The sequence below is a fragment of the Corylus avellana genome, chromosome ca9, assembly GCF_901000735.1.
Source record: "Corylus avellana chromosome ca9, CavTom2PMs-1.0".
Lineage (NCBI taxonomy): Eukaryota > Viridiplantae > Streptophyta > Magnoliopsida > Fagales > Betulaceae > Corylus > Corylus avellana.
Genome location: NC_081549.1, coordinates 20,285,864 through 20,305,796, shown reverse-complemented (window position 1 = coordinate 20,305,796; position 19,933 = coordinate 20,285,864). Strand labels below are relative to the sequence as shown.

Below are 19,933 nucleotides of genomic sequence, written 5' to 3'. Positions count from 1 at the left end.
TTTTGGGGCTGTAAAATCGAGGTCCTCTTTTGTCAGGGACGAGCCACGCAATGTATGCTCTGACCTTGGTCTTTGTCTTCGCTATCGTCGTGCTCATCGAGTGGCTCCCACTGCAAAGTCATAAAGCCAAGGACAAACAACATCGTTGCAGGATTGGTTTAGACTATGTTGTATACGGTGCGCTCAAGGGCAGACTACATGCTCATATATGCTCGCCATGATGTCGTTCAACGGTGGCGTATTTCTTGCAACGGTTGGTGAACGCATGCATGGTGGGATTCTTGGTCTTTGGGAGTCGTGCTTTTAGGAAGTCTAGTGTGCCTGGCTCGCATTTTGAGAAATTGTCCGATCTTCCTTTTATGAAATGCTAATGTAATTGATATGGATGTGTTTGGATTCTAAATTGTTGACAAAATATAATATTGTGTTTCTAGCTTATTATCTTTTGTTGCTCCGCAGGTTTGTTCCAACTAACTAACAATGAAATCACCTTAATCGTGTTCAGTATTTTAAGGCAACTTGCAACTTGGATACAAATCATGTGAAGTTTTATTTTATTTTATTATTATTATTTTTTTTTTTAGAGTTACGTAGGCAGTTACTAGTTATATATTGTGAAAGAAGTGTTGGAGGCGAGATGGGGATCCTCGTAGTAACAACAACTAGACAAGTCCAAAAATCCAACGTGAGAAATCGATAGGCAGTTACTATATAGGTTTCATTGTTGGCCTGGTTTTACTCGAGGATATAGATCGACACAAATCCCCCAGTCTCCGAGTATCGAGCTAGATGCATCTGTTGGAGTCCGATGGCATGTCAATCTAATTATTTTTCGCTTGCTAATTATATCATTTTAAAACAGATCCAGGGTTTATATATATATATATATATATATATATATATAGATACATTGGGGAAGCTCTCGTCTTCTATCCTTTAAAATTTAATTAACTCCATTCCGCCAAGAAAAACCCTCAAAAAATTACGTATCTAGGAAGTAACCATAACAACGTAGCTTTAAAAGATTTTGCTTATTTTAAGCAAATGCCCAAAGATAAAAGGCAAATGGCCGGGCACCAAGTACTTGGATCATCTCCTGTTAATTGATCATTAAACCGGAGATTAATTGATCATTGAACCGGAGAGGATCCAATCCATGTAAATAGGAGAGTAAAATTGTTTAATAAAAAATGTAAAATTACAATTATATCCTCCCATTTACATGAAATGAACATGAGAGGATTCCTTTTCGGGCACGAAAATGTGGAACTTCAATTCATTTAATTCTTTTTGTTTTTATCTTTGATTAGTAACTGGTTGGTCTCTCAAATTATTTTTCACTTCCTTGACCAAGTCCAGATGTCCCTTTATATATATATATATATATGAAGTGCCCTCTCTGTTTATCAGCTTCCGAAGGAGAACGTTTCGTCTCCATCGAAAAAATAAAGAAAATTTTGATATATTGTTAATAATATATTAGCACTCACATGATCGGCCATATATATATATATATATATATATATATATAAACACATCTTTTGATTATATATAGTAATCATACTTATAACCTCTCGTACTTACTTTGGCCCAAATGAATTGCCGTTACATGCATGCTAATTTTTCAACTATATATACTTCCTTTTTTCTTTTTCTTTTTTTTTAAGGTTGAATATCACAATATATTTATGAAGAGTTATATATATATAAACAAATTAACATCACTACTTTATGAAAGCAAAATTCATAGCCCGCATGCTAATATTTGTTAATAAGCCTTTTGTTTTAGTGCATAATTTATATGAGAATATTATATATATAAAGTTACCCATGTAAAGACTGTCATACCATTGAATGATATAAACTATCTTTTTTGGACTTTTCCTAGCGTGCTTGTTTACGTGGCCGTGAAAGACCAATTAAAGACTCATTAATTCCTAGAGGCCCGTCCAGTCAATTTCACTCTTCACAACCCTTCAAACACTTCCTTTACCAATTTCGTTGAACCCTCGTAATAAATAGGCCTAGAAAATATATTTAAAAAAAAAAAAATTGAACAATTAATCAAAGCTGTCAAACGGCTATCCACCTCTCGATCAGACCTCGCCATCACCTCCAAAGTCATTGGTTCTAGCTCCTCCACATATACATAATTATCATCCTGACTTTCATTTCCCAGAGCCAAATCATCCTTTCTCTCCCAACTCTCTCTCTCTCTTTCTCTGAGAAATGTCTCAAGAACATTATCATGGTGCTGGCATGGACATGGAAATGACTCCTCCGGATTCCATGTCGGGTTGTAGCACGAACATGATGATGCAGATGAGTTTTTACTGGGGTAAAGCTGCCATAGTCCTATTCTCTGGGTGGCCTGACCAAAAGCTGGGCATGTACGTGCTGTCCCTTTTCTTCGTCTTTTTGCTAGCGCTCGCTGTCGAGGTCTTGTCCATCTTGCCGGGTGTGAAGCCGGGCACGAATCCGATTCTTGGCGGGTTGACTCAGGCTACCGTCTACGCTTTTCGGATGGGTTTCGCTTACTTAGTCATGCTCTCTGTCATGTCCTTCAACCTTGGAATCTTCATCGCCGCCGTGGCCGGCCACGCCGTTGGGTTCTTTATTATCAAGGCTCGGGCTCTTGCCACCGCCGGACGTGAGGAGACCTTGACCTCCCCCACCGGTATCACTCGAAAAGTTTGATTTTATGTCGATGCCCCCCACGTGTCTTCTCTCAAAAGAATATGTTGTCTTTTCAGTGTCGTTTGTACATATATAATTGTAATGTTCTTTTCTCTGTTTGGATGTGAGAATCTAATTCAAGTCTGTATTTGCATGAGTATTCCTGGTGGGTATTGTGGAATTGTAATGTGGAGTACTTTGTATTCAATATTATTGTTATCATCGTCATCGTCACTGCCATAGTGCCATTGTTAAACAACTTGCAGCTGTTTATTTTATATGGTTATTATTTCAAAAAAAGACTTTGGAAAGACTTCAATGAGACAAAGGAAAAGATAAAAAATCCAATAGGCGTGACAAACAACGCAGTGTACGATGTTACTTTTTTCTTTCCTATTCCAGTTTTGCTAGTTTGGTGCAAACTGCAAAGTGATCAACACGGGTAGCCGGGTAGGATTTCTTCCTCTATATTTCAGTACAAATGGAATAGACAAAAAAATTATTATTATTTTGATGCCACGTCATTTACACCTACAAATAATGTTACATATCATATTTATATATAAACATTTTATTTTAAGGATTTTAATAATCATTTAATTTTTTCTTTTTTAACAATAGCCGATCCAATGACTACTAAATCTTACGACATTAATATTGTAGAATATTTACAGAATGTTTGTGTGGTTTGTATGTAGCATTACTCATCTATAAAATCAAGAGTAATGTTACTCTTCATGACTATTTCTTACATTCATATCACATTGGTTGACATGATGAATTAATTGGCTTTCATTTTATCTTTTTTTGTTTTTTTAAAGTGGCATTTCTTTTATTATTTTTAAGTAACTGACGTGAAAAACTACTTCAAACATAATACGTTAACCGTGTCACATGAGTGTGATGAGCAGCATTATTCGTAAAATCTAATATGAACCATAACCTTTCCAATGACTGATTCACTTTGCATCCCCAGCACAAAATTGAAAATGTAATGCAAGAGTATATACTATACAAAGACCTCACAAATATTTTACAAAATTGAAGTAACAAGGTCTATTAGTCATTGGATTTTTTATTTTTTGTAACAATGGCTAATTCAACGCTACATTGAGCAATACTATAATACATCATTATCCATCGCCACGTGATCTTCTATAACATTTGATGCATAAAAATTAATTTTTGGTTGAGAGACCACGTCATATAAACTTTTGGGTGATAAAAGAGGGGAATGATGAAGAGAATTACTCTGCTACGTTACATTTATTGAATATTTGTGAAAGATTAATGTTATAACATCACCTTTGTATCAACTATCAATCAAAAGCTAATGTGACATGGTTTCCTTAAAAAAAATAAAAAATAAAAAAAAAGCAAAGAAAGAAAAGCAAAGAAAAAAAGGTATATAAAAGCCATAGCTGATGGACGTCAGCAGGGGTACAGTATTTAGTACTATTTACATCTGCCTTCTGCAGCTACAGCCTACAACCTTCTTTCTTTTTTTGAAGCCTACAACATCTCACATCAAAACGAAACGCACCAAAACCTGTCGTGAAATATCAACTTCATTTTTGAAAAGAGAACCCTCATTATGTAATCTTTTATCTTACTCTTGCCCCAAAGGAGTACTTTACCTAAACTAAGGGAGTGCATAACCAGCAGCAGTACACAATGAAATTAACCATGCTGACGGCTATTGTTACAGTGGTAACCAAATCAATAGAAGGTTTGAACAGGAAAAAATTAAAAAAAAAATAAAAAGATAGAAGGTTTGAACAGACCTTTTAGAGGTTTCTGTGGTGTTTGGAGCTCAACGAATCTATTACTTGTTGAAAAGAAGGGAAATCTGTGACCCAACTCATGAAGTATGGTAAGAAATGCGCCGAACATGGATCTTCGGCTACCAACCATCATTCGAATGCATAAATCTAAAAGGAGTCACTGACATATTAGATGGTCCATTAACTTGCTATTTTGTATTTCTTATTATATTTATGTTTGTTCCACTTCATTCTTTAGTGTACTTGGTTTCTCCAGCAGCCAACCAAATTAAAGAACCACTGCAACCAATGGCTAGGACCAACTCGGACACAAGTAAGATGCCTAATCCCGGGATATTATTGGGGCAGTAAAATCATAATATGGAGCATCTTTGTAGTCCAAGACCTGAAAATAGTCTTCTACCAGTAGGCCCGAACAGGGAGAACCAACCCCTTCGTCCAGCATCTGCTGCAGCTTCGTGTGATTCCTCTGAACTCTCTGTATCTGAATCATCCTTATCAACGTTGTTCTGGTTTTCACCTGTATTATGATCTTCTTCTGTCTCACTAACATCAGCAATTTCCCCTGGCTTCTTGTCAAATAGTCCTTTAAATTGTTTCCGAGCCTTCCTCTCAACTTCCTGTGCATCAAGTGATTTGAAATATAGTATGATATTAAAGCATTTGAACTCCATCTTAGAATAGAAAATTTGAGGGTCTTCCAACCTACCTGCTCTTTCTGCTGCACTTTTAGAAGAGCAGCTGTTGCATCAGCTTCAGATGACTTGTCAACTTTCTTCATCTAATAGCATTCAGAAGCAAGTTTTAAAATGGTGTCAAGAATTTAATGTTCAACCACCACTTTAACTGAATTACAAGCATTACCATTTTGAAATCACCCCTTGCTTCCTCAAAATCTCCAGCTGCCATGTAGGCCATTCCACGGCGATACAGAGCCTTCACATGTGCAGGGTTTGCATCTAAAACCTACATGGTCCCATCAGTAGGAATAAATATAAAAAACAAAACTTTAAGAACTTGACCTGTATATCAATTGCCAAAACCAGTTGGACATGTACAACGTAAGGATGGTACACCTATAAGCATGATGGGTTCCTTTCAAAGTCGGGTGAATTTTCTAACGTATTACCTCATTAGATATTGTTTCCATTTATTCACTGATCAACTAAATCTCCCGATGTTAATTGTCAATGAGATTAGAGATTGATAAAGCCAAGCAAAGGATTTGTTGTTCCCAGCAAAAGATGGACACTTCATTGTTAACAATTTCTGTGTCTAAGCAAATAATTTTAATTGCTTAAGTTTGTTTCTTTCTAATGAGACAGAAAGCCCTACTCACATTCAGAAGTCACGAACCATACCTTATTGCATGTCTCAATGGACTTTCTGCATTCTCCCATTTTCAGCTGGCATGCAGCCACATTCAAATGTAGTAGATTCTTCAAACATATAAAATGAGAAAAATAATCTTAAATAAATACACAATAATCCAACTTGAACATTAGGTAGCTAACGTAGCAGAAGATGAATAAAAGATGTTTCACACTAACACATGACGCAAAAATCAAACTGCAGCTCCTTTTCGTTCCTCAATTGAAAAAATAAAAAACACTTACTCGGGTATTTGCAAACTCCTTCCCTTCATCATCATCTTGTGGATTGACATGATTAAACTCCCGAAGCACCTGTAGACCAACTACCATACAACTATATGACAACTTGAGAGGACAAATGATATAATCTTAGCCTATTGAAGCACCAATTCTACTTCTTGGTTCAGATTAACTTCTTATATTAATGGTTCAGTTTTCATAAGTTTGTTAAAAAGATTATTCATGAACTTAGTGGTTAAGTATGTCCTAGCATTTTAATGCCTCTGAAACAGCTAGTTGAAAGAATTAACAATTCTAGGTCACATAAAAGTCAATTCATTACCATAGAGGATTTTCTGACATTTAATAAATGCTATTTATTTGTGATATTGAAGTATGGCACCAGCCAAATTGGGCAAAAGAGTTGCCGAATATCAGCAATTAAAGTAACTCAAATGATAATCAAAATTTCAACATGAAAATAGCAATTTCACCCACAAACATTGGTTGAGGTCAATGCAAGTTTTCCTTTTGATTGATAACATCTACCAAAATCATGGAACAGAATGGTCCCACCTGAAATACTAAAAAGAAAAGTGAAAACAATATTTACCTTCTCATACTTTGCTTTAGCAAGTTCAAATTTTCCATCTTTGAAGAGTCTGTTACCCTGAAAATGAACAATAGCATTAGGGATCTAACGTTCTTTGGTCCTAAGTTAGATGCTTTCACTAAAATGATAATGTGATTCATCACCACAGAATGACAAAACATGGGTTGTATCAATAGACAGACTTGTGACACGTTGCAACCATTGCATATATGTAAGTTTGATGTGATAAAATATGTGAAAAAAAATCCAGTTCCTAGATGGCCAGATGCAGCAAAATTACATTTAATGGCATACCGTGTGTCTGATCTTCTCTGCTTCATCCATTATACTTTTAAAGTTCAAGCCAGTCCAATCCTGCAATGTGAATTCAAGTCACGTATAAAAAGCGCAATCACTATAAGTATTCATCAGGAAAAAAAAAAAATTGATGCACTATAAGTATCAGGTGCTTTATCAATTAACCGGGTAAACATCTCGAAGCACCCATGGTTCATTATCAGATGCTAGTCAAATTTGTGTCTAAAAATTCTGAGATGCACTTTTGGTCTTTGACATTTAGTCTTTGATTTTCAATTCTAAAATTATTAGTTTCAGTTTGTCCCAGAAAAATTTAATAACTAGCAATCCCGTCCTCTCATCCATCAACTGTGAATTAAATTGCACATGACTGAAGAAAGGCTGATTTGGATGGTATAAATCTGATGTGGGATGCACAATGGTAGGAGAATATTGCTACCTTTAAAAAATTTCAAGAACGAAATTGGAACTTTTTAAATCCAAAGGACGAAAATCAAACTTCGACCAAATTTCAGGGCCAAAGGTATATTCAACTGTTGAAAAATCTGATTGAACATTATCAACAATGAGAGAGTTCTAATGTCCAAGTAAGCACTAGTCTAATGGTCAACAATAGCACTTCTGGCAACATCCTTGAAAATATGCTGTGGTTGCCATGATAGGGTTTTTCTTACAGTCGCTTCAAACAATTTTTCGATCTACTGCAAGAAAAAAGATATTTGTACATTACCTTTGGCATCTCAAAACCAAGAAGTTCAATTTCCCATTCAACATGAGCACCTTCAGGTACATTAGCTGGCCTGATGATATTAGGGGAAAAATCAGCACATATTTTGAAGTAGAAGAAAGAAGAAGAAGAAGATAGAAATGATGTATTAATGATAAACACAAATATTAAACAAGTCACAAATTTTACCCACATTACTCTATATGTCTTGTTTTGTCAAAATATGGTAGTGAACAGAGAGGAAAACTAGATTTTTGAAAGTAACCTTGGGAATTTGTCATATGCATAATCAGGTGGACATGTCACAAGAGCTATCTCACCAGGCAGCATCAGACGAACACTCATTTCAAATCCCTCAGGCACCTAGCATACACAATCAGATTCTCAGTCTGCTGAATTGCATAACAGAAGCAAGGGTTTAGTACAACTTGGTGAAATTTGTGTGATGAGGCATTGGTGGTTGGTTGATTGATAATGACAATGTGATCTTCAATGCTATAAAAATCCCAACTTGAAGATCAAAATTTAGCATAAATTCTCCATAGCACTCACAAGCCCTTCTCCAGAACTGAACTCCAAAGGCTGACCATTGTTATCAACTCTCGTATCATAGAAGACCCTATTTTCTTCATCAGGGAGCATACCCTTGTAATGAACGCGAAGAAGACTGTCATGAAGAGGGCAATCCATTGGAAACTCGCCTAATTGATTCAAACAATAGAGAAAAAGCATCACATTTGATTCAGAAAAATTATAATAAAAGTAAATAGTAGAGCCCATGCATCAGATAATTCAAGGGCACCACTTGAAAAAGAAGCATTGGGAGAATTGGGAAAGTAGCTGAAAAGCAGTAACAGAAATCTAAACTATCTGAAACTAGACAAATCATGTAGCATTCTTTAGACCAATTCCAATGGGGAAAAGAAAATTTCTGAAACCCAACCTTTCCCATCATGAATCCTGCGTTTTATTAGGCGGCCATCTCCAAGCATGTCCCGCACCTGACAATGCATAAGTAGAAAGTAAAATCATCTTTTCCAGTAGGATCTATGTATCTAGGGCTAACTTAAAAATGCTGAATCAAATTATATTGCATGTGATGCAGGAATTGAACAGTAAAATAAATAAAATTAATATCATAAATTAAGACCTCAGACATAGAGAAGAATCTAATGTTTCAAATAAAATGGAGATTTTAATTAATTATTTAACTTTAAATTAACGAGACAACATTATGAACAAATTTTTTTTTTGACATGTCCACACAAGGGGAGGGGACACACTATGAACAACTTATGCATAAAGAAAAGGGAAAAATTATCCCTGTTAAAGCATTTAATGCACCACTGCAAAAGGAGTCATCACCAAGAAGCCACACTATTATCAAAAAAAAGAAGCCACACTATTAAGTGGTTGCAAATTAAAGACTTGTATTCTCAAGAACTCATCTTGTTTACAGCAAAGAGTTAGCATACAGAAAGATGAACAAACAACCATGATTTGCAATGACAAAGAACTTCAGACCTGAATGAAGTGGACAAGCTCCACCTCAAAATGAACTTCTTCAAAACCATCTACCATGGGGATCAAAGGGGATTGGGTTAAGTACTGACTAGTGACATATATAACTGCCTTCTCTCCCCGTGTCATCGTTCCAATTCCCATCTCAAGACCTTTGGGTACCTAATTTATGGATAAGCAATGATAAACACCAAACAGAAAATAGCATAAGTTAGTGTGCAAAAAATAGTAGGATCCTCTAAAGCTCTACCCAGTGAAAATAGTTCTCCTGGTCAGCTAAAAAGTTCCACTTTTCCCAAGTTTATCTCAACAAATTGGTTGAATTAAAATATGGGGCCAAATATAAAACTCAACGAAAATTACGCACATAAAGAAAACCAAGAACAAACAAATTGGATAAAGTAAATGATGGGAAACGTGTTACTGACCTCTAATTTTCCCAAAGTAAAGAAATATGGCTCTCCCTCCAGATGTGACATAATCAATTTCCCATCACCTTTCTTCGCTGAAATCCTGGAAATAATCATACTCTACTAGAATTTTCAAGCATTCCATTTTGCAGTTCAATAATAACACAGAAGGAGAAGGAAAATATATACAGAGACAAGAATAAGTTCCCACCAAGCTTTTACTTCATAGGGTTCTCTTGGTGATTCCCAACCCTGCCCTTCATTTATTACCTGTTCATATAGGAGTCTATTAAGTCTATAGATATTGCATGCTTACAAACAAACAAACAAAAAAATAAAAGAGAGAGAGAGAGAGAGAGAATGTGAGTGCCAGCACGTTTCTTTTCCTTTTCTTTTTTGTGAACAGAAAATTAAAATGGTTATTATCAGAAAGTACATAGATACACTTACGTCTATTTATGTTTCTTTTTGGTGCAAAACATATTTTAAACAAAAATCCAATAGAAAACATGTTGACCCAATAGAATTTTTGTGTTCTCTCAATTCTACAATCTACCAAAAAAAAAAAAAAATCTTAATCAAAATTATTACTGACCTAATGATATAATAGAATGTCCTCAGGCTTCTCCTTAACTTCAATATAGGAATGATAAAGCCAATGCACTAATTCAGAACAGATACTCTCACTGTTGAACTAAAAAGAAATAAGCACAAATTTAAAAGGTTGCAGCCAGCATCGGATAGAGTCACAACCTTTTTATGCAGGCAATAAAAGTTAAAGAGATTACTCTTAATGAAATTTTCAGTGTTTTCATTGTCTGAAAGCATCTCAAATTCCCAATACAGGTCCCTAAAATAATAATGAGATGTTCCTAACAAGATCATAAATAATGCAACAATCGTATGGCTGTCAATACCTTCTTTACAACTCCCAAATCATCACTAACAACCTGAGAATCAGCACATAAGAAAAAAAAAACAAAAGATTAGCTCTAAATAGAAGACAGTTGCAACTATTGAATGATTCCTGAGATTTAAAATAATCAAAATTAGATTTTTTTAATATATATATTGACAAGAAAACACCAATACAGATATGGAGGCCCATATATGTCAAAGGTCTGGAGCAACAATCACCAACCAAATGAAGTTCCATGATCTTGAACAAATTAATTCCAGTAACCCGAATTGATATTGCTTATAATAACCCTTTAAATAAAAAAATCACTGCATGCTAGGAGTAAAGTTCCATAAGGGAATATTATGATTTAAAAGATGATCAACAAGATAAAGAATTGAAATTTGACAGGCTTACTTTGGCTTTGAAGAAATCTATCATCTCAATCTCGAAATGAAGTTCATCATCCTTTGGAAAGTTATTGGAAATTGAAACCGGACAATCATCCTCAGCATAGTGCAATTGAGGTTTCATTTTGAACTGAAATAAAACACGTTACATTCTTGAAGTGGGTAAAAATTACAAGCATAATTGAACCATCAATGAACTTAATTTTCCCAAAAGATCTTGGTCTATTATATTCTTTTTCTTATTTTGCCATCAATGAACTAAATTACCAGCGTAGCTCCATTCATTTTTGAAATTTGACCTCCCACTCGGAAGGTCCTTTTCCAGGAAGCAAAAATAATATTGTCAGATATGCCAACTAAAAGTGGAAGTTTAATAGGAATAAAAACAGATACCAAATGCTTGTCTTGAAATATATAGGTTTACATTAAGTTTATTTTACTTCAGCTTTAGCCGTATCTTTGTGTATCTTTTTTGGCATACACAGAGTTTTGGAAACCATGAAAACGTTACCATTGCTACTTCACCCTTCAACATTGTAGGAATTCCTTCTAGCAATCCCAATATCATCTTGCTTTTCCCCAAAACATGTCTTATCGGGGTACCTTTTCCTGTCATGTAAAGTAAATATTTATTCAAGCCAATAACTGCAGTAGAAGGCATTTTAACAATGAAATCAAATAGGATCAATATTGTGTTGGAGGCTAAGGGAAAAGCTTGTTACACAACTTCAGTATATTCATACAGGGCAAAACAACAACTTGATAAATCACTTAAAATATTTTGAAGCTTCAAATGGGAAAACTTTGTTATACAACTTCAGCGCATTCATACAGACTATATGCAAAATAACAACTCAATAAATAACTTCACTTCAAATATTTTGAAACTTCAAATGGAATTTTGAAATGCAGTTGAACCATAAAGCCATAAAGTATTACACAAAGAAGTCAAATGCAATTTTCTAACCCATCCCCGACAATGTGATTTCGGCAGTCATAAGAGCAAAATGCAGTATAACTGAACCAAAAGAAATCGACTTGACCATATAGGTACTAGAAGCACACAGGATGGAATAGCAATCAATTTTGCAAAGAAAACATATAATATGTAACCAGAAGAAAAAATAGTAGCATAATTTTCAGACTACCCAAAAATGTGCTTAGAAGCATAAAATCAACTCACCTCCAGATTCTGACCTAGTAGATTCGACGACAACTCCATCCAACGTCCGGACGGTGCAATGATATATGACCTGAAAAACATAAAACACAACTTAGAACTCAAATTTCACCTCCCAATTTCTCAAATAGCCATGTTCCGTGATGATGATGGCCCATGTTCTGTGATGATCTAGTAGGCCATACTACATTTACATATTGAAACATTTAGCACCACCAACATACATAGTTGAGCATGTTTGTACGGGAGTTACTTCATTCCCTCGTGTTACACCGGCTACAACATTTAACATAGAAGGAATACAATCAACCACAACTAGAGCGTAATAAACAAAAGAGTAACCTGATCACCGTCTGAAGGAGTTGAATCACCCCCACCAGGCCTCATCAGAGCTTTCATCAAACTTCCAGGCACAATTTTCTTTCTCCTTTTCATCACAAAGTGAAAACATCAAAAAATGTTTCGAATAGAATTTCATTCAAAGTATTTTTTATGATGAAAACAAATAAAGGTGTAACTAAAAAGATAATTATTACCTTTTCTCATCCTCAGTAGGTGGTTTCTTCTTCTGTGGTGCAACTTCCTGCGCCGTATCTTCGTCCAAAGCCATAGTCAATCACCAGTTGCCGCAAAATCGACGAACAGTGTAATATAATCCGGACCCTAGATATCAATTACAAGAGTTTCACACAGTGAATTGAGCTCAAAGATAGTTATAACTAAGTTCAAGCGACACAAAACCCTAATGCTCCACTTCCTTAGAAAGCTAAACGAAACGCCTTTTATAGTAATTATCCTACTCTTTCTGCATTCGGGAGCTCGCAGAGCAAGAACTCTCACACCATTAAGCACAATTCAAATGGGTCGCAATTGAAATGAACTTTCGTTTTCCTCGGTAACCAAACTGATGGAATAATTGAAAAATGAATTGAAATGACAATAACCTGAATTTAGACGTTGAAGACGAATCGGAACCGATTCATTCAAAAGTCGTTGAACTTCTAACCCCGCTGTCCAATTGCATCGGTTTTGTCGACAAGGGAATACTAGAGGGGCTCATTAATCACCGTAGATTTCAATCATAGCTTCTTGGGTGTATCGATCACTCTGTGGTACGTCCCGCACCATATCACTCAGTGCCATATCTGTATATCATTTCTCAAATTAAAATTAGTTTTTTTTTTTTTTTCTCAGGTTAAATTAGTGAATTGATGTTAATATTTGGATTTATTTCAAATTCATTTTTATGACGCAAAATTCTCGTGATATGTTCGGATCGATCAAATCCATTCTTTGGTGCAAATTTTGTCAACTTTTCAAACATAATTATTACTAAATTATAATTCTATCTTCAAATAACAAATTATAAAATAAAATAATGGGTTAAATACTTTATTAGTATATGAGTTTGCATATTTTTATTTTTTTTAGTACTTGATTTACGGAAAAATATCAACTTAGTATCTTCGTTAGGTTTTGTCACACGTGTCATCACATAGAAATGCCATGTGTTCTAAAAAATTTAAAAATTAAAACCTAAATAAATCATTATTTATTTATAAAGAAATTGAGCAACGGTTTGTTTTCTTTAAAGGTGAAAAACAAATCTTATGCCAACTATAATAAATAATTTTTTAAACAAGAAACAAATTAGTAAAATTATGAATTTAGTTGAAGTAAATGGTAACACACAAAAGTAGGGTTTGGTGAGGCATACAACTACTCCATGTGGCGCCTCCATTGTCTGTCTTCCAGGTGCTTTTAATTTGCTCACCTAACCTCAACACCCCAGACTTTCTTGGCTACCAACATCACAACTCCGAGGAAGAAGATCATTCATTGTAGACTCCAGGTAATAATGTCTTTAATTATTATGTATTGAAGAAAACAAACATTTCATTTCCTTTGTCTGATGATGTGTACAGATAAGATTTGAGAGTGACTATCGATAGATATAGGATTCATCCCCATAACATAATCAAACAATAAATGGGAAGATAAAGAAGAACCAAAACGATCTTTTTGGCGAAAATTAGGTTCAAGTGTTTGCTATTTGTTATAAATAGTAGATAGAAGAGTAGGAACTTTTGTCAATTATATATGTAGCAGTAGCAGCCCACTTCATCTACTCTAATTAAATTTCTCCATGGATTTACACTTTGTCCCTTCCAACCCAAACATTGACCAATAATCGAGGAAATGTGTTAATATGTAGCAATGTGGCTTTTTTTATGTAAACGGTTTAAAAATAATTTTAATTAGGTCGTGGTGTAAACTGGGTCTTTAGTCAAAAGTAAACACTTGATGCTTAAAACATTAAAGATAATAGAAACATTCACACCAAATAATTTTCATTTTCTTAACAAAAAACCTCATAAACAAAATACTTATCGACAAAACTACTAGAGCGACCATCTTGGTTGATTTTGGAATTTGGAAACTCTGGTTTCGGGGGCTCAAAGGTGGGTGTGGGGTGGTGGGCGTTGGATTAGAATGAATGCAAAAGTCTACGAGATTGATTTAAATTAAGATACAGTATTTTCATTTATATTGTATTTGATGTTTTTACCTGATATGTCAAATTTCTATTGAAGGTTTAAAAAAAGGTTTTACACCATATCCTGATAAAATGCACTCTCAAACTGCTTTTAAAACATGTCTTGTATGGTGCGACTGGACACCAATAGATTTTCAGTTAAAATGGTCAAATGTCCAATCTAACAAATTGTAACAAATTGAAATAAGAGGTGAATCATAAAAATAATGTTTGGACTTAGACATTTACTCTCATACCATAAATCGTCATTAATCTTAAAAGTTTAAGCTAATAAAAAATAGTTAATCTAATTATTTAATTGAAGAACATGCTTGATCACCTAACTTTAACACTCACGTCGCGAGGCTCATATGTAAAATTTGCAATCTTTAGTGATAGTGAAAGGAAAAAAAAAAGGCAAAGGGGAATATAAAAAGCTACGATATTGGAAGGTTCAAATTACTTTCTATGTGTCCCCAGTAACCACCGGCTTGTGATGCTCCCAAAATGGGTGGGTTTGTTGAGCAACCTTTGAATAGGAACCCTTGTGTGCAGACAGAAAAAGAGATAGCCTCCCACATTTTGTGGACCCAGGAACAAATGGAGGGTCTTGAGATAGAGATGGTTAAAAGTCCAATCTGTTAAACATCATGGCTCATATTCTGAATAAAGAAGTACAAAGGCCCTTTATAATTTCAATATACTAGGTTAGGGTTTTAAGTTTTAACCTCAAATAACTTTGCCCATCAGTTTACTTCTGTCACTGACCATGTTAATGAAGAGTAATGATTAAAGATTAATCTGCAAGTTTAAATGTTGAGTAACCTCAACCACCGCTTAATTTGAACATTTTGGTTTGGTTTGTTTTGTGCTTAAAAGAGGAGAAAAATATGAATGGGCGTCAAGAAAATATGACATGGCACGACCGAGTCAAACACACACCTCCCCCTCCCCGGAAGATGTAGAGCCAGCCAGCACCAAGGACATCAACCGACTCGATAAGGCGCATTCCCAATGCACCCAAACTATTCGCCAGGAGTTCCCAAACCCCCTTTAGTGCGCGCCATGTTGATGTTGTTCACCTTTCAACTAGCCGGCAAATGAAGCCCGTTGGCCAATCACCCCAACCCAAAAAAAGTGCCGGCCACGCGCCGTTTGTCGTTAACGCAGAAGTGAAAGCAACATCTTGTAGACGAGACGAGAGTTCCAAGAGGGATTCCAAAAAAATATAAAAAGAACCGCTATAAATAAAGCGAGAGACAAGGAAAAGAAAAGACTACTCGGGGAAACTTCACTCTTAAGCAAAATCTCACTACTTTTTCTCTCACCCTCACTGTGACCGAAGTTAAACAACTGATTAGTTTAATACCCAAAAAGTTATTATTGTTAACTCATAAAACTAAGTACCTAGTACAGAAGCAACTGAGAAATCCAGATGCCAGACCTCGGGGAAAAACACAAGTCTTTTCTTACTTCTACTGTTTACAGCTTCTTCCAAAGAATTTAGAACAGTTAAACAGCGCTTAATTTTCAATCATGTAATTAATTAGTAGCAACATATATTAGACTAATCACTTGCAACGAAAATGTCATCATCTTGGACCATGCACCGCACGTTACTCGAGCTACAGAATCAAAATCCTTTTACAATTCCAATGGTCAAAAAAAGCAAGAAACAATAATAATGGCAGCCAACTAAGCACCATTGAAGCATACAAGGGAGGAGGAGAAATGGGCAAAAAAAATAAATCCGATATTATTATTACTTCCTGGCTATGTCGGGTGGACAGGGTGGAATCGAATTCCAGGGACACAACATGCTAAAAGTAACAAACTAGTTCACATAATAGAGAAGGGTCGTGGATTCACAAAACAAAAGCCCAACCCTTCTTCTTCCCCTATGATTTTCCCCAATCTTATTTTCCCAAAATACATAAAACAAAAAAAAAAAAGTTCATTTTTTTCTTCTCCATCCACCACTTCCTCCTTCCCTGAGCCCAAACCAAAAAGAACAAAAGCTGTAGCATCATTCACTTTCCCTAATGTAGACATTTATTATCATCTACGCCTAACCCAAAAAACCTTTTTTCCTTCTTGCTGTTCTTCATCGTCACCGTCTTTTTCTTACTTTGTTTCTTTATAAGACTAACCCTATAGGCTATAGCAAACTAAAATCTTCCAATTTCTTTCGTTTCCTAAAAACAACCAACAAAAACAACGAAACTACTGAAGGACCCAAGATCCAAATTAGGGGTCAATAGGTCCACTCCTGGGGTAGCCGGATCTCATGGTTGATTTCAGGCTGAGGCCGTAGGTTGCGCTTCTGATGTGGAAAGGCATTATTACTCCTAAGCCTCAAAGCAGCATCTACAATCAATTACGCCAGCAACAAAATAAATGATAAATAGCGAGTAAAAACCAATTAATAGTATTAAATGAGCTGAAAAGATTGAAATGGGAGCCACTAGAAATATACCACCGTCCGGAGTGAGCGTCCCACTTAACCGCGGCTGAAGCTGAGGCTGAGCGCCCATCATCTCCTCCAAGTTCAAGTTCAGTGCCTGCACCACTCTCGCTGGGACTAAAACAGTTGAACACGCTGTAAAAAATTGGGGAAAAACAATCAGCATATCGATATTGAAGCGAAACAACTTCCAAAAAGGATTAACAGCAACTCCAAACATGACCAGATCTGACGAAATACAGAGCAAACAATAAAATAAAACAACAAATTCGACACCCACCCAACACCCAAAACTTCTAAATACTAAACATGTCAAATTCCATACAAATAATTAAAACTTCGAGCCAAAGAAATACAGAAATTAAATGAAACTTCCCAAAACAAAACCAATCAAGAGTCCGTGAAATACTGTGAAAGAAGCAAGTCAGAGAGCCGACCTGGCTTCCGGCGGGTTTCAGATGGGCCGTCGACTCGGCGAGGCAAGAAGACACCAGTGCCTGCGCATTCCCTTTTGCCACCTGGAGTACCAAGAAATACAGCTCTCATGCCAGACCCATTTTGCTGTTGCTGTTGCTGTTGTTGTGGCTGTGGCTGTGGTTGTGGCTGAGCCTGTTGCAGAGGGGGCCATGCAGAAGGGGACAAACCCAGAGGGCGACTGTTTCTGGTTCCGACGTACTCGCTGTTCCTCCCTCGGTTCTGGACCATTTGCTGGGTCGTCTGGCGCTGTTGGTATCGTCCAGTCCCCTTCGCCTGTGCTCCCCAAGCCGCCGAGCCCTGTTGCCTCATCATCTGCTGCTGTCTCAGCTGCTGAAACTGCTACAATAAAAACACAGAAACAGTCCAATAAATAATCAACAAAGATTAAAAAGCTTCGAGGGTCTGATTAAAGCACAGTGCACGAGAGGTTACTTGAGTGGCTTGCATTTGCAACTGCTGGTGAGAGAGTGACTGGTGCGGAACAAATCCAACATCAGAGTTGGGGTTGTTTTTCACAGGGAGAACAACTGGAGAGGGCTTTCTCAGAGGACCCAAGAGACCTCTGCCATGGTTGAATCCGTACACATCTTCGCTCATCCTCATCCGAGCTACTTCCCCCGCAGCAGCGTAAAGCAGATCCCAGGTCGCCGGTGGGGAAGAGGCCTGGGAAGGCCCGTTTGGGCTTCCATGGCTCGAGCCCTGTCTGCATCCGCATCCGTTCCCCACCGCGCACAGAGTCGATTGCGGCGAACCGGACACAACCCAAGCCTGCAAAACGAGCAACAACAAAAACCCAAATCATAAATCACCACAATAGGAGTCGATTAGCGTAAAAAGTACGAAAAACCTCTTAATATCTCATGCCTTGGCCTTCTCAGAAGCAAAAACAGGGTCGATGTTCCTGGAATCGTCAAGGAGAGTTGAGCGGGCTATTTGGCGTGTCAATCCAGCGAGGTAGTCCTCCTCGTCGCTCTCCGTCTCGCTGGAACCGACCACTGACTCAACCGGAGAACCGAGATCAGAGGAAGACCCAAAAGACCCAAACCGGTAAGGGAAGTCGTAAGGGAACAAAGCCCTCATGGCCTCGGTGTCCGAGCCGACTCCATTTCCTTCATTCTTGCCGCTACCATTCTTTTCGACGGCTAAGTCGTCGTCAGTGAGAAACTCAGGCGGGAGCCAAAACTCCGCGTCGTCCAAACTCACAGCCATCCTCAAGACTCAAAGGAAGAGAGAAGCAGCTAATACGGAAACCAAACACAGAGAGTATCTGATATTTGAGGGTCTTGATGAGCTGAGAGATGGGCGGGATTGCTGCTTGGTTAAGATTTAATAATCACAAACCCAGTTGGGGTTTGCTGGATGTGCAACCTCGGGGCCCCAGCCAAATCAAAAAGCAGCGAGAGAGAGAGAGAAGGAGAGTGATTGAAGGAAACTGGGGCTTACGAGGGCCTCAAGCCCCCTTTTAATACAGTCAAGAGTAGAGTGATTTGGCTCTTTGGTTAATTGCTTTCTTTCTTTATTAACGAGAGAGAGAGAAAAATCTGTGCTTTTTAGGGAGGAGCCTGGGAAAGTGGCGTATCATACGCGATGAATAGGGAAGTGGATCACGCGCCGACTCCACAGGATGGGAAAGTTGCCGCCAGGTAAGATATATTAGACGGAACGCGGTGGGGCCATCTGACAACAGGAGGGCACTTGGCCTGCATGTGACTCTCCAAGCCACGCCTTTGAGAAATTTTTGCCTTTTTTGGGGGACGTTAGTGAGTTGTGAGTGGGACTAGTTTTTTTTTCTCTCACAATCACAAACAACCCTCTTTCTGCACGACGTGGGCGGCACTGACGACTGACCACTCCCCATTCCCCACTCCCCACTCACCCCCTCGTTTGCTTAGCGGTTGAGGCAGAGAGCGTTGCGGAGTAGAAGACATTTGTCCTTCCTCGCAGTCCACATGGCACTCCAGGGCCTCATCCTTGTCCTACAAGTCATCCTATCCGGTTTCCATTGATATTCCACCACCACCTCTCTTCACTCTTTTGCCCTCGCTGTCCTGCACATTGCAAACAGTTTTTTTATTAGGCACCAAAAAATATTCTCTGTTTTTGTTCTTTTGGATAAATACAGTTGTTCTTGGTGTCATTACAAGCTGATCTAGATCCCGATTCCGGAAGGAGCAAACATTTTTTGAGGCATCAAGGTGGACAATGCGATTGGCAGGGATTGTCTGTCCAACAATCAAAAATTCTCCCTATCTTTTTAATTAGTCTACATGTGAAATGACATAGGAGATAATTATCAATAATAGTAAGATTCCTTAGCCCATAAGGTAAGACTATAAGAGGAAAGGGGG

General features: G+C 37.2%; 3 protein-coding genes across 5 annotated transcripts; 1 reads left to right on the top strand and 2 right to left on the bottom strand.

Annotated features, from left to right (window-relative positions):
- The first annotated feature begins 2,089 nt into the window (after positions 1–2,089).
- Positions 2,090–2,910, top strand: LOC132161729 (copper transporter 6-like). The gene has a single exon (XM_059571913.1). It carries the CDS (start codon positions 2,230–2,232, stop codon positions 2,695–2,697), a length of 468 nt encoding a protein of 155 aa, XP_059427896.1. The 5' UTR covers positions 2,090–2,229; the 3' UTR covers positions 2,698–2,910.
- Positions 2,911–4,226: 1,316 nt separating this feature from the next.
- Positions 4,227–13,202, bottom strand: LOC132192023 (peptidyl-prolyl cis-trans isomerase PASTICCINO1). Of its 2 annotated transcripts, XM_059607205.1 has the most exons (21): positions 13,053–13,202; positions 12,645–12,771; positions 12,451–12,535; positions 12,112–12,181; positions 11,440–11,537; positions 10,936–11,058; positions 10,538–10,570; positions 9,832–9,890; positions 9,639–9,723; positions 9,214–9,372; positions 8,633–8,690; positions 8,242–8,390; positions 7,955–8,052; positions 7,693–7,762; positions 6,960–7,019; positions 6,666–6,722; positions 6,077–6,145; positions 5,822–5,899; positions 5,325–5,426; positions 5,170–5,241; positions 4,227–5,080 (listed from the first exon to the last, which is right to left on the bottom strand). In XM_059607205.1, exons 2-21 carry the CDS (start codon positions 12,716–12,718, stop codon positions 4,814–4,816), a joined length of 1,866 nt encoding a protein of 621 aa, XP_059463188.1. In that variant the 5' UTR covers positions 12,719–12,771; positions 13,053–13,202; the 3' UTR covers positions 4,227–4,813. The 2 variants fall into 2 exon arrangements, with proteins under 2 accessions (XP_059463188.1, XP_059463187.1); XM_059607204.1 differs by lacking the exon at positions 13,053–13,202 and having other exon boundaries at positions 12,645–12,887.
- A 3,179-nt stretch (positions 13,203–16,381) lies between these two features.
- Positions 16,382–19,069, bottom strand: LOC132161811 (uncharacterized). 2 transcript variants are annotated; one of them, XM_059572007.1, is made up of 5 exons: positions 18,450–19,069; positions 18,018–18,353; positions 17,546–17,924; positions 17,121–17,243; positions 16,382–17,011 (listed from the first exon to the last, which is right to left on the bottom strand). In XM_059572007.1, the coding sequence occupies exons 1-5, from the start codon at positions 18,792–18,794 to the stop codon at positions 16,899–16,901; spliced, it is 1,296 nt and encodes a 431-aa protein (XP_059427990.1). In that variant the 5' UTR covers positions 18,795–19,069; the 3' UTR covers positions 16,382–16,898. The 2 variants fall into 2 exon arrangements, with proteins under 2 accessions (XP_059427990.1, XP_059427991.1); XM_059572008.1 differs by having other exon boundaries at positions 17,546–17,921; positions 18,450–19,068.
- Positions 19,070–19,933: the final 864 nt, after the last annotated feature.

What these genes read in the sequence shown, in the direction of transcription:
- LOC132161729 (XM_059571913.1), top strand. Translation starts at nt 2,230, where the DNA reads ATGTCTCAAGAACATTATCATGGTGCTGGCATGGACATGGAAATGACT.
- LOC132192023 (XM_059607205.1), bottom strand. Translation starts at nt 12,718, where the DNA reads ATGGCTTTGGACGAAGATACGGCGCAGGAAGTTGCACCACAGAAGAAG. An exon ending in CTCCTTCAGACGGTGATCAG is followed by an intron (nt 12,182 to 12,450) that starts GTTACTCTTTTG and finishes TATGTTTTTCAG; the next exon opens with GTCATATATCATTGCACCGT. An exon ending in TTGGTTTTGAGATGCCAAAG is followed by an intron (nt 7,020 to 7,692) that starts GTAATGTACAAA and finishes TTCACATTGCAG; the next exon opens with GATTGGACTGGCTTGAACTT.
- LOC132161811 (XM_059572007.1), bottom strand. Translation starts at nt 18,794, where the DNA reads ATGGCTGTGAGTTTGGACGACGCGGAGTTTTGGCTCCCGCCTGAGTTT. An exon ending in TGAAACCCGCCGGAAGCCAG is followed by an intron (nt 17,244 to 17,545) that starts GTCGGCTCTCTG and finishes AATTTTTTACAG; the next exon opens with CGTGTTCAACTGTTTTAGTC. An exon ending in GACGCTCACTCCGGACGGTG is followed by an intron (nt 17,012 to 17,120) that starts GTATATTTCTAG and finishes AATTGATTGTAG; the next exon opens with ATGCTGCTTTGAGGCTTAGG.